This window comes from Coffea arabica, chromosome 3c (assembly GCF_036785885.1).
Source record: "Coffea arabica cultivar ET-39 chromosome 3c, Coffea Arabica ET-39 HiFi, whole genome shotgun sequence".
NCBI classification, from domain to species: domain Eukaryota; kingdom Viridiplantae; phylum Streptophyta; class Magnoliopsida; order Gentianales; family Rubiaceae; genus Coffea; species Coffea arabica.
In genome coordinates, this window is record NC_092314.1 from 1,878,510 (window position 1) to 1,906,373 (window position 27,864).

At 34.7% G+C, this 27,864-nt stretch overlaps 1 protein-coding gene and 1 long non-coding RNA gene across 3 annotated transcripts; one reads left to right on the top strand and one right to left on the bottom strand.

The window, feature by feature from the left end:
• The first annotated feature begins 278 nt into the window (after window positions 1–278).
• On the top strand, window positions 279–2,744 carry LOC113733998 (CASP-like protein 1). The gene is made up of 3 exons (XM_027260268.2): window positions 279–737; window positions 1,973–2,099; window positions 2,305–2,744. Exons 1-3 carry the CDS (start codon window positions 400–402, stop codon window positions 2,527–2,529), a joined length of 690 nt encoding a protein of 229 aa, XP_027116069.1. The 5' UTR covers window positions 279–399; the 3' UTR covers window positions 2,530–2,744.
• On the bottom strand, window positions 2,557–24,451 carry LOC113733999 (uncharacterized). Of its 2 annotated transcripts, none has more exons than XR_003459194.2 (3): window positions 23,295–24,451; window positions 22,986–23,164; window positions 2,557–2,930 (listed from the first exon to the last, which is right to left on the bottom strand). It is a non-coding gene; the product is annotated as an uncharacterized lncRNA (long non-coding RNA). The 2 variants fall into 2 exon arrangements; XR_003459193.2 differs by having other exon boundaries at window positions 2,557–2,937; window positions 23,295–24,450.
• Between the last annotated feature and the right edge of the window lie 3,413 nt (window positions 24,452–27,864).

The window sequence follows — 27,864 nt, forward strand, 5'->3', positions numbered from 1 at the left end:
CCAGAATCATTTTTGGCTTTACACAAAGCTTCCAAACGTTTGGTGCTCTTAACCAATCATTTGTTACCTTAGCCACAGTATCTTGCTTCCAAACGTTTGGTGCCCTTAACCAATCATTTGTTACCTCAGCCACAGTATCCTGCTTGTTGATGATGATAAAAAAAAATGGTAATGAAACGAAAATGGACGAAATTATCTTCAACAGTTATCTCGAATCATTGCCGTGTTGGCAATTCCAACCAGTCACATCCAAATTGGACCTATATAATTTGGTAAGCACATCACCTTCTAATCACTTGTCCACCGAAAACCAGCTCTTTAATACCAATTGTCTTTCCAACAAATTTAGGCACGTAAATAGAGCATAGTAATTTCACTGGTCAAATACTACTAGTTACCATGGCTTCTTCAGAGAAAGCAGCACCAGGACCAGAGAAGATTGAAGCAGCAGTCACAGCAACAGAGCCAGAAAAGATTGAACCACCACCACCAGCAAAACCAACCCTGGTGCCGGAAGAGCCGCCGCCGCCGCCGGAGACTAAAGCTGTAGCAACTGAGTCCCCTCCCATCAACTACTTTCCAATAATTGATGTGGTTTTGAGGGTTCTATTGTTTGCTTCAGCAGTGGTATCTGTTATAGTTGCTGTAACTAGTAAGCAAACCGAACTCGTTGCAATACCATTTCCGCCTTTCCGGGCACCCGTTCCAGCTAAATTCAATCATTCACCCGCCCTCATGTAAGTTGCATCTAACCTGTTTTACATATTAGGAAAAAGAATCTTTTTTTTTTTTTTTTCACTTTAAGAAAAATCTTACTTAATTATACTAGTTGGTAATTTTGCATGCAATTCTTCGTCTTTAGCCGAGTAAAATAAAACTTTAAAAAGACGTCACTAGTATGTTATGTTTTTGCGTGTACTCTTTTTTTTTTTCTTTTTGCAGGCTCTTATTTCCCTAGCTTCATTGCTTCGACCTCTATTCATGATTTACCAGTAGTAAAAGTTTTGAGAATATTATAGACTATCCTCCATTCTCATTCTCAAAGATATCTCAAAATGTTCACATTTCAAATGACTTAGGAACAATTACCAGAAATAAATAAAGAATTGTGGGCTTGTACGGAAGGTAAATAAAAGAGTAAAAAAAGCTCAACAAAAACAAATTAGTACAGCTAGATTATTAGAAGATTTGGTCCACTTAATTCCAAAAGCCGAGATTGGCTTGCTTCTGCTTTAGGAGAGATTGGTCTATGCTTCTGCTTTATTAAGAGATATAAAAATTAATTTCACGTTCTAAGCTGAGGATGACGCGTACCAATTAAAGGTTTCTGGGCCGAAATTTTCGTACAGAATTTCTATGTCCTATCTTTTTCACCAACAGGGTGGCTGTAAAAATAATTAAAAAATATGTTTACAAAAATATATATATAAAAAGATGATTCGTAAAAAGGTACTATTGGGCACAAACATTTTAACTTGATTAGGTATATCCATTTAAGTTTAATATCGTACACAAGATTGGTTGCTGATGTTGATGACTGGTAGGTAGGGTTGAAAAGGATGCTTCCTTTGAATCTCATGTGTAAGGAAGCAACTAGGACACCTGAGATTGGATAATTTTTTTTTGCCCTTTTCCATTACTTACGAATGTGTAGTATCCTTTTCTGCCGAGTGCACAGCTGATTGGTAGTATCATGTAGCTCAGCAGCATCAATACTTGACGTATCTATTCTATTGATGGAGTTTCCAGTCGTACTTCTTGTTTGCCCACCAAATCCTTCCGGAGGACAATTTTCTTTTGTGCTTGTAACACTGATCGGCAAACTCAACGAATTGTACATAAATTTTGGGTTGACAAAGGCCGCTGGAAAATTTTACATCAATATATATTTTTTGTTGTTGTGAGAAGCCTTCTTATTTTCTTGGGCAAAGTATTTGACTTTTTATTGTTGTTCTATTGACAATGCATGCAGATACTTTGTAGCAGCACTGTCAGTTGCTGGCCTGTACGGCATCATATCTACGTTGTTGTCTGTTTATGCCCTCTTGAAACCGGATTGGTCAACAAGGCTGTTGTCACATTTGGTGATATTCGACGTGGTAAGCTCCCATGAACTCCTTTCTCCAATTAAGATAGCATGTTTCTTGGTTTCTTTTTCCCCCTTATTAATTAACCTCTTGGCACATGACCATGGTAAAAATGAAGTAAAGAAGCTTCTGAGTTTCAAGAGAAGAAGCATCTTAATAATTATAAGTTAATTATCTTGAAATGGGAAAATTTCTGACATTTGTGCTTCTGGTTCAGCTACTTCTGGGAATCGTAGCTTCTGCAACTGGAGCTGCAGGTGGAGTTGCATATGTAGGACTGAAGGGCAACTCCCATGTTGGCTGGCGAAAAGTGTGCGACACATATGATGTGTTCTGCAAACATCTTGCAAGTTCTTTAGCAATCTCATTGTTCGCTTCAGTTCTGCTGGTATTGCTTGTTTTGCTCTCCATTTACTCATTATCCAAGAAGATCCCTAAGTAGAGTCACTGATCACGACCTGAGAGATATCTGAACCATCTTCAATGTACCCGTGTGTTAGTGAGTACCATTCAGAGTTTGTGTATGCATGGTTGGTGTTGGTGTGCAGCAACATTGGAATTAGAATCTTATCGTAGTGCTTATATGTAAATTTAAAACGCAGTGCAATTGCGAGAATTCATGTTTCAGTTGCAACTACTGCAACACCATTCTGAAAATTCTATGCTGTCTATCATTCCTTAAAGTAAACGCGTATAGCCTCGAACTTCAGGGCAGGCACGTGGTTTCATTACCTGAATTTTAGGAAAATCCAATCGTGTAGCTCTCCAAGTTCCTTTTTCTCTTCGCGTCCAAGAACCATGCAACTGCAGAGCTCTTCGTTTCTTGCCTTCACTGTACATAAACTGCATTCTTCAAGCAAATTACTCGAATAAGTTTGTCGAGCACTCGAATAAGAATAATTCATTTGGGTGTGCTACACCTTCATCTCTTGGTCGCCTGCTGACAGATTTCTTCTTGCTGAAATCCCAGATGTTGGAGTTCTAAGTTCTTCTAGAAACAAGTGATTTGTTGGTAAATTATATCTTTGTGGCCAACAAGCGCAAGAACCTTGTTAAACCTTCTGGTTTCCTGCAGTCTTGCCTCAAGTGAAAGTGATGAAAAAAGAATAAAATCAAAATCGAGCATTTCCTCCAGCTGCTGGGGGTTGAACCAAGGTTTGTTGTTTGCTCTAAAGTTATCACATTCTATAATTAATCTTGTATATTCCTTTTTTTCCATCAAAATCTAATTCCAAGAATTGTTGCAAGAATTGCTCCAACCGAAGTCGAATAGCTATTAATTCTGTTTGAAGTGTATTTGTCATTTTAGGAACCGTGTCAAAAAACAAATCCCCCTTCACATGTCCCAACCAATCTCTGAACAACCTTTCAACGTAACCAATTCTTTTTGCCTTTTCATTTACTCTTTTTGAGCCATTCTGATATTCCACGCCATTTTCTTTCTTTATATCTTCCAATTGATCTTTTTCCGCATCCTTTGCTTGGTCCAAGGATGCATCAACGTCGCATTTCAAACATCCCTCTTCGGGGTGGTGCCACCATAACACTTGTGGTGGTACATTCAAGGGATTGATGTGTATCTTTGTCGGAAGAAAATCCTTTTGTTCTGGTGACAGTACACAGATCATACACCTCGCCATCACATCACATAATTCAACTCTTTCAGCACATGAGATGTTGTTCATCCACTTACACCAGCCATCAGTTAATACAAACCTTTTCTCACGTTCAATTATCACCCTATTGTCATCAGTCACCGTCGGTCTAAGTTTCAAAAGTTAGGGAGCATACTTCATCAAGAGTCTATCTTGCTCCTCGTTTGTTTGTAGAATGCAAATACAAATTAAACAAATGATCTAACAAACACAAATTAAACAAATGAGATCAGATCAGGTATCTTTTGGCTAAGAAATTTAAGTGACATAAGGTGTTTAGATGAGATACTGTTCAATGCTAATTATTGTTGTCTGGTCACAAAACTTTAATTTCTTGATTTAATTAATGGATGTGTCACCAATTCAATTGAAACTCAATAATTTAAGAATGATTTAATCTAACAACAAGCTTAACAATAGAAACAAAAACATTTTGAAGCACATTACCATGAACTCATACCAGTGAATTGGGTCTTACTTAACACTTGAATAATTAAACAATTGAAATACTTAACACTTGAACAATTAATGGTCCAGTAAAAACAAATAAAAAAGCATGACAGTGGCAACAGTAAAATAAAAAAAGAAAAAGTTCAAGAAGAAAAGCAAAGTCCAAAAATAAGTATTCCGTGTCAATCAGTAAATCCATTGATAGCAAATAAATGAACCCCAAAGTCTTGGGTGAAGAACAAGGACTAATAGTTCATAAAATATGAGAACTAGGAAATTTATAAATTTTATATACTAAAATGCATATCAAAATTACACATTAATTAATCGAGTCCATCCCAGAATTCACCAAAGTTAGTATAACAGTACCAAAGGTTTAAATTTGTCGGTTAAACAAGAATTTGTTCCTGATTGCCCTGGTGGCTGGTTCTGAGTCGTCCTTCACCAAAGTTGTTGCAGAACACAAATCATATCTCAACCATTATTTAGCTTGTACTCTTTTTCGAAGTACATAAAATGCCATGACCTCAGATAGTTTTTTGACTAGTTACCTCCACTACTTACCTATTTCTAATTCTCATTTTTTAACTAGTCAAAAGCTATCTAAGATCATGGCAATTTCTGTACTTGAAAAAAGAGTACAAGCTAAACAATGGCTGACATATGCTTTGTGTTCTGCAACAACTTTTGCTCTAAAGTTATCGCATTCTATAATTAATCTTGTATATTCCTTTTTTTCCATCAAATTCTAATTCCAAGAATTGTTGCAACAATTGCTCCAACCGTAGTCGAATAGCTATTAATTCTGTTTGAAGTGTATTTATCATGTTAGGAACCGTGTCAAAAAACAAATCCCCCTTCACATGTCCCAACCAATCTCTAAACAACCTTTCAACGTAACCAATTCTTTTTGCCTTTTCATTTACACTTTCTGAGCCATTCTTATATTCCACGCCATTTTCTTTCTTTATATCTTCCAATTGATATTTTTTCAAATCCTTTGCTTGGTCCAAGGATGCATCAACGTTGCATTTCAAACATCCCTCTTCGGGGTGGTGCTATCATAACACTTGTGGTGGTACATTCATGGGATTGATGTGTCTCTTTGCCGGACGAAAATCCTTTTGTTCTGGTGGCAGTACATAGATCATACATCTCGCCATCACATCACATAATTCAACTCTTTCGGCACATGAGATGCTGTTCATCCACTTACACCAGCCATCAGTTAATACAAGCCTTTTCTCACGTTCAATTATCACCCTATTGTTCTCAGTCACCGTCGGTCTAAGTTTCAAAAGTTAGGGAGCATACTTCATCAAGAGTCTATCTTGCTCCTCGTTTGTCTGTAGAATGCAAATACAAATTATACAAATGATCTAACAAACACAAATTAAACAAATGAGATCAGATCAGGTATCCTTTGGCTGAGAAATTTATGTGACATAAGGTGTTTAGATGGGATACTGTTCAATGCTAATTATTGTTGTCTGGTCACAAAACTTTAATTTCTTGATTTAATTAATGGATGTGTCACCAATTCAATTGAAACTCAATAATTTAAGAATGATTTAATCTAACAACAAGTTTAACAATAGAAACAAAAACATTTTGTAGCACATTACCATGAACTCATACCAGTGAATTGGGTCTTACATAACACTTGAATAATTAAACAATTGAAATACTTAACACTTGAACAATTAATGGTGCAGTAAAAACAAATAAAAAAGCATGACAGTGGCAACAGTAAAATAAGAAAAGAAAAAGTTCAAGAAGAAAAGCAAAATCCAAAAATAAGTATTCCGTGTCAATCAGTAAATCCATTGATAGCAAATGAATGAACCTCAAAGTCTTGGGTGAAGAACAAGGACTAATAGTTCATAGAATAGGAGAACTAGGAAATTTATAAATTTTACATATCAAAATGCATATCAAAATTATACATTAATTAATCGAGTCCATCCCAAAATTCACCAAAGTTATTATAACCGTACCAAAGGTTTAAATTTGTCGGTTAAACACGAATTTGTTCGTGATTGCCCTGCTGGCTGGTTCTGAGTCGTCCTTCACCAAAGTTGTTGCAGAACACAAATCATATCTCAACCATTATTTAGCTTGTACTCTTTTTCGAAGTACATAAAATGCCATGACCTCAGAGAGTTTTTTGACTAGTTACCTCCACTACTTACCTATTTCACATTCCCTTTTTTTAACTAGTCAAAAGCTATCTAAGATCATGGCAATTTCTGTACTTGAAAAAAGAGTACAAGCTAAACAATGGCTGAGATATGCTTTGTGTTCTGCACCAACTTTTGCTCTAAAGTTATCGCATTCTATAATTAATCTTGTATATTCCTTTTTTTCCATCAAAATCTAATTCCGAGAATTGTTGCAAGAATTGCTCCAACCGTAGTCGAATAGCTATTAATTCTGTTTGAAGTGTATTTATCATGTTAGGAACCGTGTCAAAAAACAAATTCCCCTTCACATGTCCCAACCAATCTCTAAACAACCTTTCAACGTAACCAATTCTTTTTGCCTTTTCATTTACTCTTTCTGAGCCATTCTTATATTCCACGCCATTTTCTTTCTTTATATCTTCCAATTGATATTTTTTCAAATCCTTTGCTTGGTCAAAGGATGCATCAACGTTGCATTTCAAACATCTCTCTTCGGGGTGGTGCCACCATAACACTTGTGGTGGTACATTAAAGGGATTGATGTGTCTCTTTGCCAGAAGAAAATCCTTTTGTTCTTGTGGCAGTACATAGATCATACATCTCGCCATCACATCACATAATTCAACTCTTTCAGCACATGAGATGCTGTTCATCCACTTACACCAGCCATCAGTTAATACAAGTCTTTTCTCACATTCAATTATCACCCTATTGTTCCCAGTCACCGTCGGTTTAAGTTTCAAAAGTTAGGGAGCATACTTCATCATGAGTCTTTCTTGCTCCTCGTTTGTCTGTAGAATTCAAATACAAATTAAACAAATGATCTAACAAACACAAATTAAACAAATTAGATCAGATCAGGTATCTTTTGGCTAAGAAATTTATGTGAAATAAGGTGTTGAGATGAGATACTGTTCAATGTTAATTATTGTTGTCTGGTCACAAAACTTTAATTTCTTGATTTAAGTAATGGATGTGTCACCAATTCAATTGAAACTTAATAATTTAAGAATGATTTAATCTAACAACAAGTTTAACAATAGAAACAAAAACATTTTGAAGCACATTGCCATGAACTCATACCAGTGAATTGTGTCTTACATAACACTTGAATAATTAAACAATTGAAATACTTAACACTTGAACAATTAATGGTGCAGTAAAAACAAATAAAAAAGCATGATAGTGGCAACAGTAAAATAAAAAAAGAAAAAGTTCAAGAAGAAAAGCAAAATCCAAAAATAAGTATTCCGTATCAATCCGTAAATCCATTGATAGCAAATAAATGAACCCCAAAGTCTTGAGTGAAGAACAAGGACTAATAGTTCATAAAATATTAGAACAAGGAAATTTATAAATTTTAAATACTAAAATGCATATCAAAATTACACATTAATTAATCGAGTCCATCCCAGAATTCACCAAAGTTAGTATAACAGTACCAAAGGTTTAAATTTGTCGGTTAAACAAGAATTTGTTCCTGATTGCCCTGGTGGCTGGTTCTGAGTCGTCCTTCACCAAAGTTGTTGCAGAACACAAATCATATCTCAACCATTATTTAGCTTGTACTCTTTTTCGAAGTACATAAAATGCCATGACCTCAGATAGTTTTTTGACTAGTTACCTCCACTACTTTCCTATTTCTAATTCTCATTTTTTAACTAGTCAAAAGCTATCTAAGATCATGGCAATTTCTGTACTTGAAAAAAGAGTACAAGCTAAACAATGGCTGACATATGCTTTGTGTTCTGCAACAACTTTTGCTCTAAAGTTATCGCATTCTATAATTAATCTTGTATATTCCTTTTTTTCCATCAAAATCTAATTCCAAGAATTGTTGCAAGAATTGCTCCAACCGAAGTCGAATAGCTATTAATTCTGTTTGAAGTGTATTTATCATGTTAGGAACCGTGTCAAAAAACAAATCCCCCTTCACATGTCCCAACCAATCTCTAAACAACCTTTCAACGTAACCAATTCTTTTTGCCTTTTCATTTACTCTTTCTGAGCCATTCTTATATTCCACGCCATTTTCTTTCTTTATATCTTCCAATTGATATTTTTTCAAATCCTTTGCTCGGTCAAAGGATGCATCAACGTTGCATTTCAAACATCCCTCTTCGGGGTGGTGCCACCATAACACTTGTGGTGGTACATTAAAGGGATTGATGTGTCTCTTTGCCGGAAGAAAATCCTTTTGTTCTTGTGGCAGTACATAGATCATACATCTCGCCATCACATCACATAATTCAACTCCTTCAGCACATGAGATGCTGTTCATCCACTTACACCAGCCATCAGTTAATACAAGCCTTTTCTCACATTCAATTATCACTCTATTGTTCCCAGTCACCGTCGGTCTAAGTTTCAAAAGTTAGGGAGCATACTTCATCATGAGTCTTTCTTGCTCCTCGTTTGTCTGTAGAATTCAAATACAAATTAAACAAATGATCTAACAAACACAAATTAAACAAATGAGATCAGATCAGGTATCCTTTGGCTGAGAAATTTAAGTGACATAAGGTGTTTAGATGGGATACTGTTCAATGCAAATTATTGTTGTCGGGTCACAAAACTTTAATTTCTTGATTTAAGTAATGGATGTGTCACCAATTCAATTGAAACTCAATAATTTAAGAATGATTTAATCTAACAACAAGTTTAACAATAGAAACAAAAACATTTTGTAGCACATTACCATGAACTCATACCAGTGAATTGGGTCTTACATAACACTTGAATAATTAAACAATTGAAATACTTAACACTTGAACAATTAATGGTGCAGTAAAAACAAATAAAAAAGCATGACAGTGGCAACAGTAAAATAAAAAAAGAAAAAGTTCAAGAAGAAAAGCAAAATCCAAAAATAAGTATTCCGTGTCAATCAGTAAATCCATTGATAGCAAATGAATGAACCTCAAAGTCTTGGGTGAAGAACAAGGACTAATAGTTCATAGAATAGGAGAACTAGGAAATTTATAAATTTTACATATCAAAATGCATTTCAAAATTATACATTAATTAATCGAGTCCATCCCAAAATTCACCAAAGTTATTATAACCGTACCAAAGGTTTAAATTTGTCGGTTAAACACGAATTTGTTCGTGATTGCCCTGCTGGCTGGTTCTGAATCGTCCTTCACCAAAGTTGTTGCAGAACACAAATCATATCTCAACCATTATTTAGCTGGTACTCTTTTTCGAAGTACATAAAATGCCATGACCTCAGAGAGTTTTTTGACTAGTTACCTCCACTACTTACCTATTTCACATTCCCTTTTTTTAACTAGTCAAAAGCTATCTAAGATCATGGCAATTTCTGTACTTGAAAAAAGAGTACAAGCTAAACAATGGCTGAGATATGCTTTGTGTTCTGCACCAACTTTTGCTCTAAAGTTATCGCATTCTATAATTAATCTTGTATATTCTTTTTTTTCCATCAAAATCTAATTCCCAGAATTGTTGCAAGAATTGCTCCAACCGAAGTCGAATAGCTATTAATTCTGTTTGAAGTGTATTTATCATGTTAGGAACCGTGTCAAAAAACAAATTCCCCTTCACATGTCCCAACCAATCTCTAAACAACCTTTCAACGTAACCAATTCTTTTTGCCTTTTCATTTACTCTTTCTGAGCCATTCTTATATTCCACGCCATTTTCTTTCTTTATATCTTCCAATTGATATTTTTTCAAATCCTTTGCTTGGTCAAAGGATGCATCAACGTTGCATTTCAAACATCTCTCTTCGGGGTGGTGCCACCATAACACTTGTGGTGGTACATTAAAGGGATTGATGTGTCTCTTTGCCGGAAGAAAATCCTTTTGTTCTTGTGGCAGTACATAGATCATACATCTCGCCATCACATCACATAATTCAACTCTTTCAGCACATGAGATGCTGTTCATCCACTTACACCAGCCATCAGTTAATACAAGCCTTTTCTCACATTCAATTATCACCCTATTGTTCCCAGTCATCGTCGGTCTAAGTTTCAAAAGTTAGGGAGCATACTTCATCATGAGTCTTTCTTGCTCCTCGTTTGTCTGTAGAATTCAAATACAAATTAAACAAATGATCTAACAAACACAAATTAAACAAATTAGATCAGATCAGGTATCTTTTGGCTAAGAAATTTATGTGAAATAAGGTGTTGAGATGAGATACTGTTCAATGTTAATTATTGTTGTCTGGTCACAAAAATTTAATTTCTTGATTTAAGTAATGGATGTGTCACCAATTCAATTGAAACTTAATAATTTAAGAATGATTTAATCTAACAACAAGTTTAACAATAGAAACAAAAACATTTTGAAGCACATTACCATGAACTCATACCAGTGAATTGGGTCTTACATAACACTTGAATAATTAAACAATTGAAATACTTAACACTTGAACAATTAATGGTGCAGTAAAAACAAATAAAAAAGCATGATAGTGGCAACAGTAAAATAAAAAAAGAAAAAGTTCAAGAAGAAAAGCAAAATCCAAAAATAAGTATTACGTATCAATCCGTAAATCCATTGATAGCAAATAAATGAACCCCAAAGTCTTGAGTGAAGAACAAGGACTAATAGTTCATAAAATATTAGAACAAGGAAATTTATAAATTTTAAATACTAAAATGCATATCAAAATTACACATTAATTAATCGAGTCCATCCCAGAATTCACCAAAGTTAGTATAACAGTACCAAAGGTTTAAATTTGTCGGTTAAACAAGAATTTGTTCCTGATTGCCCTGGTGGCTGGTTCTGAGTCGTCCTTCACCAAAGTTGTTGCAGAACACAAATCATATCTCAACCATTATTTAGCTTGTACTCTTTTTCGAAGTACATAAAATGCCATGACCTCAGATAGTTTTTTGACTAGTTACCTCCACTACTTTCCTATTTCTAATTCTCATTTTTTAACTAGTCAAAAGCTATCTAAGATCATGGCAATTTCTGTACTTGAAAAAAGAGTACAAGCTAAACAATGGCTGACATATGCTTTGTGTTCTGCAACAACTTTTGCTCTAAAGTTATCGCATTCTATAATTAATCTTGTATATTCCTTTTTTTCCATCAAAATCTAATTCCAAGAATTGTTGCAAGAATTGCTCCAACCGAAGTCGAATAGCTATTAATTCTGTTTGAAGTGTATTTATCATGTTAGGAACCGTGTCAAAAAACAAATCCCCCTTCACATGTCCCAACCAATCTCTAAACAACCTTTCAACGTAACCAATTCTTTTTGCCTTTTCATTTACTCTTTCTGAGCCATTCTTATATTCCACGCCATTTTCTTTCTTTATATCTTCCAATTGATATTTTTTCAAATCCTTTGCTCGGTCAAAGGATGCATCAACGTTGCATTTCAAACATCCCTCTTCGGGGTGGTGCCACCATAACACTTGTGGTGGTACATTAAAGGGATTGATGTGTCTCTTTGCCGGAAGAAAATCCTTTTGTTCTTGTGGCAGTACATAGATCATACATCTCGCCATCACATCACATAATTCAACTCCTTCAGCACATGAGATGCTGTTCATCCACTTACACCAGCCATCAGTTAATACAAGCCTTTTCTCACATTCAATTATCACTCTATTGTTCCCAGTCACCGTCGGTCTAAGTTTCAAAAGTTAGGGAGCATACTTCATCATGAGTCTTTCTTGCTCCTCGTTTGTCTGTAGAATTCAAATACAAATTAAACAAATGATCTAACAAACACAAATTAAACAAATGAGATCAGATCAGGTATCCTTTGGCTGAGAAATTTAAGTGACATAAGGTGTTTAGATGGGATACTGTTCAATGCAAATTATTGTTGTCGGGTCACAAAACTTTAATTTCTTGATTTAAGTAATGGATGTGTCACCAATTCAATTGAAACTCAATAATTTAAGAATGATTTAATCTAACAACAAGTTTAACAATAGAAACAAAAACATTTTGTAGCACATTACCATGAACTCATACCAGTGAATTGGGTCTTACATAACACTTGAATAATTAAACAATTGAAATACTTAACACTTGAACAATTAATGGTGCAGTAAAAACAAATAAAAAAGCATGACAGTGGCAACAGTAAAATAAAAAAAGAAAAAGTTCAAGAAGAAAAGCAAAATCCAAAAATAAGTATTCCGTGTCAATCAGTAAATCCATTGATAGCAAATGAATGAACCTCAAAGTCTTGGGTGAAGAACAAGGACTAATAGTTCATAGAATAGGAGAACTAGGAAATTTATAAATTTTACATATCAAAATGCATTTCAAAATTATACATTAATTAATCGAGTCCATCCCAAAATTCACCAAAGTTATTATAACCGTACCAAAGGTTTAAATTTGTCGGTTAAACACGAATTTGTTCGTGATTGCCCTGCTGGCTGGTTCTGAATCGTCCTTCACCAAAGTTGTTGCAGAACACAAATCATATCTCAACCATTATTTAGCTGGTACTCTTTTTCGAAGTACATAAAATGCCATGACCTCAGAGAGTTTTTTGACTAGTTACCTCCACTACTTACCTATTTCACATTCCCTTTTTTTAACTAGTCAAAAGCTATCTAAGATCATGGCAATTTCTGTACTTGAAAAAAGAGTACAAGCTAAACAATGGCTGAGATATGCTTTGTGTTCTGCACCAACTTTTGCTCTAAAGTTATCGCATTCTATAATTAATCTTGTATATTCCTTTTTTTCCATCAAAATATAATTCCCAGAATTGTTGCAAGAATTGCTCCAACCGAAGTCGAATAGCTATTAATTCTGTTTGAAGTGTATTTATCATGTTAGGAACCGTGTCAAAAAACAAATTCCCCTTCACATGTCCCAACCAATCTCTAAACAACCTTTCAACGTAACCAATTCTTTTTGCCTTTTCATTTACTCTTTCTGAGCCATTCTTATATTCCACGCCATTTTCTTTCTTTATATCTTCCAATTGATATTTTTTCAAATCCTTTGCTTGGTCAAAGGATGCATCAACGTTGCATTTCAAACATCTCTCTTCGGGGTGGTGCCACCATAACACTTGTGGTGGTACATTAAAGGGATTGATGTGTCTCTTTGCCGGAAGAAAATCCTTTTGTTCTTGTGGCAGTACATAGATCATACATCTCGCCATCACATCACATAATTCAACTCTTTCAGCACATGAGATGCTGTTCATCCACTTACACCAGCCATCAGTTAATACAAGCCTTTTCTCACATTCAATTATCACCCTATTGTTCCCAGTCATCGTCGGTCTAAGTTTCAAAAGTTAGGGAGCATACTTCATCATGAGTCTTTCTTGCTCCTCGTTTGTCTGTAGAATTCAAATACAAATTAAACAAATGATCTAACAAACACAAATTAAACAAATTAGATCAGATCAGGTATCTTTTGGCTAAGAAATTTATGTGAAATAAGGTGTTGAGATGAGATACTGTTCAATGTTAATTATTGTTGTCTGGTCACAAAAATTTAATTTCTTGATTTAAGTAATGGATGTGTCACCAATTCAATTGAAACTTAATAATTTAAGAATGATTTAATCTAACAACAAGTTTAACAATAGAAACAAAAACATTTTGAAGCACATTACCATGAACTCATACCAGTGAATTGGGTCTTACATAACACTTGAATAATTAAACAATTGAAATACTTAACACTTGAACAATTAATGGTGCAGTAAAAACAAATAAAAAAGCATGACAGTGGCAACAGTAAAATAAAAAAAGAAAAAGTTCAAGAAGAAAAGCAAAATCCAAAAATAAGTATTCCGTGTCAATCAGTAAATCCATTGATAGCAAATGAATGAACCTCAAAGTCTTGGGTGAAGAACAAGGACTAATAGTTCATAGAATAGGAGAACTAGGAAATTTATAAATTTTACATATCAAAATGCATTTCAAAATTATACATTAATTAATCGAGTCCATCCCAAAATTCACCAAAGTTATTATAACCGTACCAAAGGTTTAAATTTGTCGGTTAAACACGAATTTGTTCGTGATTGCCCTGCTGGCTGGTTCTGAATCGTCCTTCACCAAAGTTGTTGCAGAACACAAATCATATCTCAACCATTATTTAGCTTGTACTCTTTTTCGAAGTACATAAAATGCCATGACCTCAGATAGTTTTTTGACTAGTTACCTCCACTACTTACCTATTTCTAATTCTCATTTTTTAACTAGTCAAAAGCTATCTAAGATCATGGCAATTTCTGTACTTGAAAAAAGAGTACAAGCTAAACAATGGCTGACATATGCTTTGTGTTCTGCAACAACTTTTGCTCTAAAGTTATCGCATTCTATAATTAATCTTGTATATTCCTTTTTTTCCATCAAATTCTAATTCCAAGAATTGTTGCAACAATTGCTCCAACCGTAGTCGAATAGCTATTAATTCTGTTTGAAGTGTATTTATCATGTTAGGAACCGTGTCAAAAAACAAATCCCCCTTCACATGTCCCAACCAATCTCTAAACAACCTTTCAACGTAACCAATTCTTTTTGCCTTTTCATTTACTCTTTCTGAGCCATTCTGATATTCCACGCCATTTTCTTTCTTTATATCTTCCAATTGATCTTTTTTCACATCCTTTGCTTGGTCCAAGGATGCATCAACGTTGCGTTTCAAACACCCCTTTTCGGGGTGGTGCTATCATAACACTTGTGGTGGTACATTCATGGGATTGATGTGTCTCTTTGCCGGACGAAAATCCTTTTGTTCTGGTGGCAGTACATAGATCATACATCTCGCCATCACATCACATAATTCAACTCTTTCGGCACATGAGATGCTGTTCATCCACTTACACCAGCCATCAGTTAATACAAGCCTTTTCTCACGTTCAATTATCACCCTATTGTTCTCAGTCACCGTCGGTCTAAGTTTCAAAAGTTAGGGAGCATACTTCATCAAGAGTCTATCTTGCTCCTCGTTTGTCTGTAGAATGCAAATACAAATTATACAAATGATCTAACAAACACAAATTAAACAAATGAGATCAGATCAGGTATCCTTTGGCTGAGAAATTTATGTGACATAAGGTGTTTAGATGGGATACCGTTCAATGCTAATTATTGTTGTCTGGTCACAAAACTTTAATTTCTTGATTTAATTAATGGATGTGTCACCAATTCAATTGAAACTCAATAATTTAAGAATGATTTAATCTAACAACAAGTTTAACAATAGAAACAAAAACATTTTGTAGCACATTACCATGAACTCATACCAGTGAATTGGGTCTTACATAACACTTGAATAATTAAACAATTGAAATACTTAACACTTGAACAATTAATGGTGCAGTAAAAACAAATAAAAAAGCATGACAGTGGCAACAGTAAAATAAAAAAAGAAAAAGTTCAAGAAGAAAAGCAAAATCCAAAAATAAGTATTCCGTGTCAATCAGTAAATCCATTGATAGCAAATGAATGAACCTCAAAGTCTTGGGTGAAGAACAAGGACTAATAGTTCATAGAATAGGAGAACTAGGAAATTTATAAATTTTACATATCAAAATGCATTTCAAAATTATACATTAATTAATCGAGTCCATCCCAAAATTCACCAAAGTTATTATAACCGTACCAAAGGTTTAAATTTGTCGGTTAAACACGAATTTGTTCGTGATTGCCCTGCTGGCTGGTTCTGAATCGTCCTTCACCAAAGTTGTTGCAGAACACAAATCATATCTCAACCATTATTTAGCTTGTACCTCAGATAGTTTTTTGACTAGTTACCTCCACTACTTACGTATTTCTCATTCTCTTTTTTTAACTAGTCAAAAGCTATCTAAGATCATGACAATTTCTGTACTTAAAAAAAGAGTACAAGCTAAACAATGGCTAAGATATGCTTTGTGTTCTGCAACAACTTTTGCTCTAAAGTTATCGCATTCTATAATTAATCTTGTATATTCCTTTTTTCAATCAAAATCTAATTCCAAGAATTTTTGCAAGAATTGCTCCAACCGAAGTCGAATAGCTATTAATTCTGTTTGAAGTGTAATTATCAAGTTAGGAACCGTGTCAAAAAATAAATCCCCCTTCACATGTCCCAACCAATCTCTGAACAACCTTTCAACGTAACCAATTCTTTTTGCCTTTTCAAACGATGGCTGAGATATTCTTTGTGTTTTGCAACAACTTTTGCTCTAAAGTTATCGCATTCTATAATTAATCTTGTATATTCCTTTGTTTACATCAAAATCTAATTCCAAGAATTGTTGCAAGAATTGCTCCAACCGAAGTCGAATAGCTATTAATTCTGTTTCAAGTGTATTTATCCTTTAGGAACAGTGTCAAAAAACAAATCCCCCTTCACATGTCCCAACCAATCTTTGGACAGCCTTTCAATGTAACCAATTCTTTTTGCCTTTTCATTTACTCTTTTTGAGCCATTCTGATATTTCACGCCATTTTTTTCTTTATATCTTCCAATTGATCTATTTTCACATCCTTTGCTTGGTCCAAGGATGCATCAACGTTGCATTTCAAACATCCCTCTTTGGGGTGGTGCCTCCATAACACTTGTGGTGGTACATTCAAGGGATTGATGTGTCTTTTTGCCAGAAGAAAATCCTTTTCCTCGGGTGACAGTACACTAATCATACATCTCGCCATCACATCACATAATTCAACTCTTTCAGCACATGAGATGCTGTTCATCCACTTACACCAGCAATCAGTTAATACAAGCTTTTTTTCACGTTCAATTATCACCCTACTGTCCTCAGTCACCGTCGGTCTAAGTTTCAAAAGTTAGGGAGCATACTTCATCAAGAGTCTATCTTGCTCCTCCTTTGTCTGTAGAATGCAAATACAAATTAAACAAATGATCTAACAAACACAAATTAAACAAATGAGATCAGATCAGGTATCTTTTGGCTAAGAAATTTAAGTGACATAAGGTGTTTAGATAAGATACTGTTCAATGCTAATTATTGTTGTCTGGTCACAAAACTTTAATTTCTTGATTTAAGTAATGGATGTGTCACCAATTCAATTGAAACTCAATAATTTAAGAATGATTTAATCTAACAACAAGTTTAACAATAGAAACAAAAACATTTTGAAGCACATTACCACGAACTCATACCATTGAATTGGGTCTTACTTAACACTTGAATAATTAAACAATTGAAATACTTAACACTTGAACAATTAATGGTATAGTAAAAACAAATAAAAAAGCATGACAATGGCAACAGTAAAATAAAAAAAGAAAAAGTTCAAGAAAAAAAGTAAAATCCAAAAATAAGTATTCCGTGTCAATCAGTAAATCCATTGATAGCAAATGAATGAACCCCAAAGTCTTGGGTGAAAAACAAGGACTAATAGTTCATAGAATATGAGAACTAGGAAATTTATAAATTTTACATACCAAAATGCATATCAAAATTACACATTAATTATTCGAGTTCATCTCAGAATTCACCAAAGTTAGTATAATCGTACCAAAGGTTTACATTTGTCTGTTAACACGAATTTGTTCCTGATTGCCCTGGTGGCTGGTTCTGAGTCGTCCTTCACCAAAGTTGTTACAGAACACAAATCATATCTCAACCATTATTTAGCTTGTACTCTTTTTCGAAGTACATAAAATGCCATGACCTCAGATAGTTTTTTGACTAGTTACCCCCACTACTTACCTATTTCTCATTCTCTTTTTTTAACTAGTCAAAAGCTATCTAAGATCATGGCAATTTCTGTACTTAAAAAACGAGTACAAACTAAACAATGGCTGACATATGCTTTGTGTTCTGCAACAACTTTTGCTCTAAAGTTATCCCATTCTATAATTAATCTTGTATATTCCTTTTTTTTTCATCAAAATCTAATTCCAAGAATTGTGGCTAGAATTGTTCCAACCGAAGTCGAATAGCTATTAATTCTGTTTGAAGTGTATTTGTCATTTTAGGAACCGTGTCAAAAAACAAATCTCCCGTCACATGTCCCAACCAATCTCTAAACAACCTTTCAACGTAACCAATTCTTCTTGCCTTTTCATTTACACTTTCTGAGCCATTCTGATATTCCACGCCATTTTCTTTCTTTATATCTTCCAATTGATCTTTTTTTCACATCCTTTGCCTGGTCCAAGGATGCATCAACGTTGCATTTCAAACATCCCTCTTCGGGGTGGTACCACCATAACACTTGTGGGGCTACATTCAAGGGATTAATGTGTCTCTTTGCCGGAAGAAAATCCTTTTATTCTGGTGGCAGTACACTGATCATACATCTCGCCATCACATCACATAATTCAACTCTTTCAGCACATGAGATGCTGTTCATCCACTTACACCAGCCATCAGTTATTACATGCCTTTTCTCACGTTTAATTATCACCCTATTGTCCTCAGTCACCGTCGGTCTAAGTTTTAAAAGTTAGAGAGCATACTTCATCAAGAGTCTATCTTGCTCCTCCTTTGTCTGTAGAATGCAAATACAAATTAAACAAATGATCTAACAAACACAAATTAAACAAATGAGATCAGATCAGGTATCTTTTGGCTAAGAAATTTAAGTGACATAAGGTGTTTAGATAAGATACTGTTCAATGCTAATTATTGTTGTCTGGTCACAAAACTTTAATTTCTTGATTTAAGTAATGGATGTGTCACCAATTCAATTGAAACTCAATAATTTAAGAATGATTTAATCTAACAACAAGTTTAACAATAGAAACAAAAACATTTTGAAGCACATTACCATGAACTCATACCAGTGAATTGGGTCTTACATAACACTTGAATAATTAAACAATTGAAATACTTAACACTTGAACAATTAATGGTGCAGTAAAAACAAATAAAAAAGCATGATAGTGGCAACAGTAAAATAAAAAAAGAAAAAGTTCAAGAAGAAAAGCAAAATCCAAAAATAAGTATTCCGTATCAATCCGTAAATCCATTGATAGCAAATAAATGAACCCCAAAGTCTTGGGTGAAGAACAAGGGCTAATAGTTCATAAAATATTAGAACAAGGAAATTTATAAATTTTAAATACTAAAATGCATATCAAAATTACACATTAATTAATCGAGTCCATCCCAGAATTCACCAAAGTTAGTATAACAGTACCAAAGGTTTAAATTTGTCGGTTAAACAAGAATTTGTTCCTGATTGCCCTGGTGGCTGGTTCTGAGTCGTCCTTCACCAAAGTTGTTGCAGAACACAAATCATATCTCAACCATTATTTAGCTTGTACTCTTTTTCGAAGTACATAAAATGCCATGACCTCAGATAGTTTTTTACTAGTTACCTCCACTACTTACCTATTTCTCATTCTATTTTTTTAACTAGTCAAAAGCTATCTAAGATCATGGCAATTTCTGTACTTAAAAAAGAGTACAAACGAAACAATGGCTGAGATATGATTTGTGTTCTGCAACAACTTTGGTGAAGGACGACTCAGAACCAGCCACCAGGGCAATCAGGAACAAATTCGTGTTTAACAGACAAATTTAAACCTTTGGTACGGTTATACTAACTTTGGTGAATTCTGGGACGAACTCGATTAATTAATGTGTAATTTTGATATGCATTTTGGTATGTAAAATTTATAAATTTCCTAGTTCTCATATTCTATGAACTATTAGTCCTTGTTCTTCACCCAAGACTTTGGGGTTCATTCATTTGCTATCAATGGATTTACTGATTGACACGGAATACTTATTTTTGGATTTTGCTTTTCTTCTTGAACTTTTTCTTTTTTTTTATTTTATTGTTGCAACTGTCATGCTTTTTTATTTGTTTTTACTGTGCCATTAATTGTTCAAGTGTTAAGTATTTCAATTGTTTAATTAATCAAGTGTTAAGTAAGACCCAATTCACTTGTATGAGTTCATGGTAATGTGCTTCAAAATGTTTTTGTTTCTATTGTTAAACTTGTTGTTAGATTAAATCATTCTTAAATTATTGAGTTTCAATTGAATTGGTGACACATCCATTAATTAAATCAAGAAATTAAAGTTTGATGACCAGACAACAATAATTAGTATTGAACAGTATGTCATCTAAACACCTTATGTTACTTAAATTTCTTAGCTAAAAGATTCCTGATCTGATCTCATTTGTTTAATTTGTGTTTGTTAGATCATTTGTTTAATTTGTATTTGCATTCTACAGACAAACGAGGAGCAAGATAGACTCTTGATGAAGTATGCTCCCTAACTTTTGAAACTTAGATCGACGGTGATTGAGGACAATAAGATGATAATTGAACGTGAGAAAAGACTTGTATTAACTGATGGCTGGTATAAGTGGATGAACAGCATCTCATGTGCTGAAAGAGTTGAATTATGTGATGTGATGGCGAGGTGTATGATCTGTGTACTGTCACCATAACAAAAGGATTTTCTTCCGGCAAAGAGACACATCAATCCCTTGAATGTACCACCACAAGTGTTATGGTGGCACCACCCCGAAGAGGGATGTTTGAAATGCAACGTTGATGCATCTTTGGACCAAGGAAAGGATGTGAAAAAAAATCAATTAGAAGATATAAAGAAAGAAAATGGCGTGGAATATCAGAATGGCTCAAAAAGAGTAAATAAAAAGGTAAAAAGAATTGGTTACGTTGGAAGGTTGTTCAGAGATTGATTGGGACATATGAAGGGAATTTGTTTTTTGACATGGTTCCTAACATGACAAATACACTTCAAACAGAATTAATAGCTATTCGACTTCGGTTGGAGCAATTGTTGCAACAATTCTTGAAATTAGATTTTGATGGAAAAAAAAAAGAATATACAACATTAATTATAGAATGTGATATTTTTAGAGCAAACAACAAACCTTGGTTCAACCCCCAGCAGCTGGAGGAAATGCTCGATTTTGATTTTATTCTTTTAGTAGGCACTCTTACTTCATGACTTTCACTCGAGGCAAGACTGCAGGAAACCAGAAGGTTTGAGAAGGTTCTTGCGCTTGTTGGCCACAAAGATATAATTTACCAACTAACCACTTGTTTCCAGTAGAACTTAGAACTCCAATATCTGGGATTTCAGCAAGAAGAAATCTGTCAGCAAATTCAGCCAATGTAGAAGTGTCAGGCGACCAAGAGATGAAGGTGTAGCACACCCAAATGAATTACTTGACAATTCCAATAAGGTCAGGAGAGATACGTTCCCAATACTTGATGGAATACCTCCTAGAATATTGTTAGCTCTCAAGTATAGGGCTCTGAGATCAGAATGATTGGTAATGGCATTGGGGATAATACATGCATTGGTGAAATGCCAGTCTTTGCAATCTTACTTAATTTACCAATACTGATAGATATAATCCCTCTAAGTTGCATATAGGATAAGTTTATAGACATGGCACTTTGGTGGATGACAAGAAATGCCAGTCCATCTAAATGGAGTATCATCAGAAGAATTCCATTTAAACTATTATTTGGCCATGACTGCAAGTTCTCTGTTCACGCCATTTCAGAAAAGAAAACGAATCAAAAGCAAGTGAGAGTTTTGAAATCTTTTTGATCAATAAAATTGAAACAGAAGATCCAGCGATAAATATTGAAAAATAGTAATCGGAAAAAGCTTGTAGGTCATCATTTTCTGAGCTGAGTTAAATGAATTTAGCGTTTCAAGAACTTATTTTCTTTATATTGGGTGGTGCAGTAGTTAAAGACGAGGAAGAAGAATGGTGAAGATGATGAGTCCGAAAAGAAGGCACAAAAAATGCAAACATCACACCATACAGATTGCCCAGAAACCTAAATGATGCTCAAAAACACTATCATACTCCACCTCACTTTCCTCTCCTTCCCATTTCCTCAATCTTTTGCTTACTCCCGCTCAGACTCTGTAGTTTAACTCCGCTCCTAAAGGTAATACTACTTGGAAGAAGAAGTATTTCACTTATTCTTTCTTTTGTTGATTACTTTATTTATTTATTTTTTCTTACAAAGGAAGATACAGTACTGTTTTTTGCATTTTATATCAGTTATTTCTCGTTGTTTGACATCGTAGAAGTAGAACTCTCAACTTTGGAATTCAGACTGGTTTTGAATTCCAACAGTGCAATGCCATCTGAGTGAGAGGCAAAGAGAATTGTTTTCCAGAATCAAGACAACCCTTTTCATTTTTCAATCTAAAATGTGGGTTTTTCTTTCTTTTTTTTTTCCCTGCTATTACTGCAGATTTGAAGAGAAAACAAGAGGCAAACGCAAAATATCACATTAGAAGCAGATACAAGCGAATTCATGCTTCTACAATAACAGCAGAGGCATAAGTGCTAGCCTGCATCTTGCACATAAATATTCTTAAAAGTTGAAGTAGTTGTCTCTTGAACATCATATGTTGCTAAACAAGAAAAGTCAGCTCAAAAATTATATAGCCATTTTGTTACAAAGATCATAGCATGTCTCAACGTAAAAACAACAATGTGCAGGTTAAACAAAATGCTCTCAACGTAAAAAATGAAGTCCATGATTGTCGAGTTGATATAGCTCTTAGATTTACTGCTAACTTCCAAGTGATAGAAAAGACGGATGCTTATTTTAGATGCAACTGAGATAATGAAGTGAAAGTAATACTCTGCCAGGCTGAGAAGAACATAAAATTAATTGATCTACAGAAAAGGTAGCATATTTGGTATGATTACCTTGTTTTGATGGTGCAGTCAGCGTATTCATAGAGGCAAACATTGCCACGAATGCCTCCATCCACGAGATTCTGAATGACGTCTACAAGAAAGCAAATCTGCTTCAAAAGCTTCTGCTTTTATGCCTGCTCCATATTCATCGAGATATCTGATCGACAAATCTCCATTTGTAGTAGAACCTGCAATTCATAGTGTGAGTAAAGGAAATGACGTGCATAATGAGAGCTAGAGTTTATGATGCCAAAGAACTTATAACAAAAGCACAAATTCGTAGCAAATATTCCTTCAGTGAAGTGTTGAAAAGGATACTTTCCAACTGTTCAATCTAAGGCAGAGTTTGGATCACAAGAATTGGAGGATGGATGACTGCAGTTTCTCATATCATTCATTTGCTTGGGGTCCGTTAAAAATAAGTCAATCAGTTTCGTACCAAGTGATTGACAAGAACCATCTAATCATGTTGAATTTTGATCTTCCATGTTTTCATATGTTTCGCAGCTTTTAAGCAACTAATGAATGTATAACTTAACAAGCCTTTATCCAAAGTCTGTAAGTGCATTTCTGATTCAAGTCCTCGCTGGATTCTTTTTTTGAAGACTAGAGAAGAAGGCTCCCGAGGTCTCTGGATATGAAGCCATCATAGCTTCCTCCTACTTTCCAGATTGTTCAGAAGAAAAGCCAATCGATGGGGTTGGTCCCTCTCCAAACTCGGATGCTTGGAAAGGTTTCAGGTAGTTTCGGTTGTGTTCCCAATCTGCTTCAACCAGCATTTCTAGAGCTGAAACTTCTTCCATTTATCAGACTTTCTGGCTGAGTAAATTGCTGCCAAGTCAAAATCATAACATTCAGAGGCTGCCTTGCAAAAAGAGCTCCAAGTGAGGTGCTTTCTGTGTGTTTTCTTCTTTCCAGCTCCTAAAGGATCACAATCCCCAGAAGTTGAAGTCTTAATTTGAGAACCAATCATCCCATTTGAACTGTTTAGATCATCAGCATGAGAATTGTGAACCTCATACTCTGCCCTACCCAAATTTGATACACCTTGGTGCTGATCCCCATGAAAATCACTACCCACTATTAAGAGGAAAGCTGAATGTGCAGTGAAAGGCTCAAGAAAATCGACGAATTGCATCTGCATTTTTATTTGAATTCATTTTCTGATTCTTAAATTCTCTTGAAAACTCTTTCTTGCATCAGAATGCAGTCGAAAAATACCCTTCAACCTTCTCTTCCTCATTGTAACCACCTGAAATGCTCGAATTCACCTACCTAAAGGATTTCACAAGAGGAAAAAGCCGATGAGAAAGTGGGCGAAAACAATAGTGCACCAGATGCTTAGTCAACAGTTTTTTTAACGACTAATACAGTTAAAACAAGCCACACTTGCAACTGACATGCTTACCATCATCTAAACATCATGAAAGAATTCACCATATCATCTTGGGCAAAATTCATCAAATCATCGTATATTTAATTTAATTTAATTCTATGTAAGTTGGTTGATTCTGTTCTGTTCTGTTCAGCAATCCGCCATCTTTCCTTGATTCATCATCGAACTACAGATCATATGTTGGACTTCACTGAAACAGGATAAGAAAACTGAACACATGTTTCGCTCAATCCCCAAAAACCGGCACCACAGAGCACAGGAACCTGTACCAAAAAGATGCAAAGCAGGCTAACTTGCTAGCCGAGTCAACGATAAGAGCTGCAGAATACCAGATGATGAGAATATTCAGATTAAGAGACCAGAAGAAGATAAAAGAGATAAAGTAATTCAGGGTCCATCGAATTAGTAGAGATTGAGAAAGGCCAGTATTCTGGGCACGTATGCAGTGAAGATCTCGATTTGGCTTTGGTAAGGGCACAGCCAAGGAAGGAGATATGATGAAATGAGAGGAAAGTGGAAGGGAGGCTTGCTCCTGGGTTAAGAGGACAAACCATGCATTAGGGTTCATAAAGGAAAAACCCTAGGTGTTTTACCGTATTACCACCGGAAAGTTCAGTGTTATATCTTCAGCTTAAATTACACCAACTGCAATTTTTTCTATTTACAGCAAGGGTAAATTTCATTTTGTCCCCTTGAACTATACCCAAAATTTCATTTTAGTCCCTAAACTTCAAAATGAGACATTTAAATTCTTAAACTATATAATCCGTCCTACTTCACTCCAAATTTTGACGGAATGCACAAAACCTAACAGAATAGTTGCCAATTCTGCTAGTTATTATTATAATTTAATTTAATCAAATCTAATAGGGATATAAATGTAATTTCATGAAATCCAGAGCTTTTGAGACACTCCAAATCTTTAAAAATTATTCATCCACCTACTTTCTCTTTCTCCCTATCTCCCCCTTCATCCCAGCCACACACCGCCTAGGCCACCCACTAGCACCGTTTGCTACTAGAAGCTCTGATCCTGCCGTTGACTCGCAGCCTTCCATTTGTTAATTCTTGTAATATAATCACAAAAAAAAAATTAAATATGATAAACCAAATCAAAATCAACAAAATTTTACAACAGAAAAAAAAAGAAAGACGAAACAAGGATGAGATTGACTGACCCTATAGCATATCGTAAATTATCAGTGATAAATATCAAATACGTATCTTCAGAATTAGAATTTCTTCCTAACCTTCTCAACTGCAAAAGTTCCAACACTTTGCACAATAAACGTTCCAATTAAAATAAACTTTTGACGATCATTAGCAAGTATCCCCAGAATCCCAGAATCCAAAACCTCAACAAGATATTTCTCAAAAGCTTTGACAACCTTTCTCGTTAAACGTCCTTTAGGTTTAAAAAGTGCAACGCAATGAAAGTTCAGAGGGGAGGTCAGGTGGCCTGGCTATGCTACCGAAGAAATCCATTAATATTTGTTTGATAGCATACGACGGGGTTTAGTTTAAAAGCCATGGAGATTAACAGGATAGGTGTTAGAGATATCCAAGTTTTGTGTCTGAATAAATGTCAAATCTTTGTACAATTTACAGAAAAGGAATTTCACGGTCTCAGATAAACATCAAACAAATATTAACGAAACCATTCCACATAAGATGTCTCTCGGATAACTCTATGAAAAGCCATTAGGGTTCGTTTGGTTTATGGATTGAATGAGATGGGATTACTTATCGGATTATTAATTTTGGATTGAGGTATCCTCAAATTCATAATTCATGTTATGTAGTGTTTGGTTGATCATAGGTTGGATATAAATGTTGAGAAACAATCTAACCCTATATTTGGTTAAACATTAGATGAGATGGAATTACTATTTTAATAACCAAAGTATTCCTTAATTTGTAGGACTATTTTAATAAAATAATTTATAAAATTATAAATTTAATTAAAATAAAGTAATTTGAAATTTTAGAATAGAGTAAATCAAGGATTTTAATATATAAAAATTTACATTCATTCAAACTCAACCCATTCAGACCCTTAAAAATAGGTTTTAACCTAGTTTTTTAATCTAAATTTGAAATTCAATTAAATAATAGGTCGAGTTTTGGCTAAGTTAGGGTTAAATTGAATAAATTTCAACCCATTAAGAGTTTAAATGAGCCAAGTTCAAGCCTATGTAGAAGATTTTTCTTTGGACCAAGTTTAAGTTCATTGAAACACTAGTTTGCCAAGCCTAATTGATGAGGTTATGTATTTATATAGAATTTGGGTGAGAAAATAAGGTTTGTAAGGACAATTTAGTCCAAAGGGAATATAGTCCATTTATTATGATGTAAGTAGGGGCAAATTAATAAAAAAATTTAAATTAATTGAAAATTTTGCCAAATTGGTCCCAAACGTTTGCAAAAAAAAAAATTTAGTTCATAACATTTAAAATAAGCCAAAATAGTTCCTAGTATATAAATTCTATACTAGTTTGGTCCTAATGCTTGTCTTTACTCATTTTTTCGACTAAAAATTGCACATTTTTCTCACGTGGGCATAATTTCAAGGGTAAAATCGAAAAATACACTTCGTTCCCAATTGAGTTTTTCCTCTTTCCTTTATATTTCTTAAACTAAACCCTAATTGCCTCACATAAAAATCACAATCGAAGAAGAAAAACTCATCTACAACTGGATGACTGTGCAATGGAGGAAGAATAGGAAGAAAATGCGCAGAAGAAGCCAACCTATCGAAGAGTACAATGGATCCAAACAATGAGCAATGTCATTGTGGCAAGGAACCCATCATTGTGACTTCATGGAGACCAGTAAATTCGAGAAGGAGATTCTATAGCTACCCAAATTTGTTTGCCATCTGCCATGTTCCTACCAGGAATCAAGTAATTGTAGCCTACAGTATAATGTTCATATTCAAGTTTGTTTGCTATTTCATCTCGTTTACATAGAGGCCATCTTTTCGGATCACAACTGTGGCGACCCCACTTCCCCCTAAGGCGAACCAGAAGGTTGGCGGGCCGTCTGCCCAACTCTCGCCAGGACTCACGCAAGAAATCTAACCCAAATCCTTCCGAAGTATAGCTTAAGCTATTTCAATAGTGGTCCTCCAAAATAGACCAATAATCAAGACCACATTAACTTCAGAGATAACAGCACTTCAAGATAGCGACTCGTCGATTCTTAAATACCTTACGCGTTACAAGCCACGGAATAAAGTCAAACAATCCCATTTAACAAATTCATACAAGCCAAATACATTCTTACAAGCCAAGTAACAAAACCAAGGTTTGCACTTTTCCAGCTTCAAGTGGCAACCCAAAACAAAACTACACTGTTTAATTCGAATTACATTCATAACAAGTAAAGCAGATTTCAGGTCTTTCTCACATGCCAGAACCTGTCAAGAAAAACAAAATAACGTGGGGTGAGTTAAAACTCAGTGGTGCTCCAAAACATACAATCACATAAAAC

Coding starts and splice junctions, on each gene's coding strand:
- LOC113733998 (XM_027260268.2), top strand. CDS start 400: ATGGCTTCTTCAGAGAAAGCAGCACCAGGACCAGAGAAGATTGAAGCA. Junction 738..1,972: donor AATCATTCACCCGCCCTCAT/GTAAGTTGCATC, acceptor CAATGCATGCAG/ATACTTTGTAGCAGCACTGT. Junction 2,100..2,304: donor ATTTGGTGATATTCGACGTG/GTAAGCTCCCAT, acceptor CTTCTGGTTCAG/CTACTTCTGGGAATCGTAGC.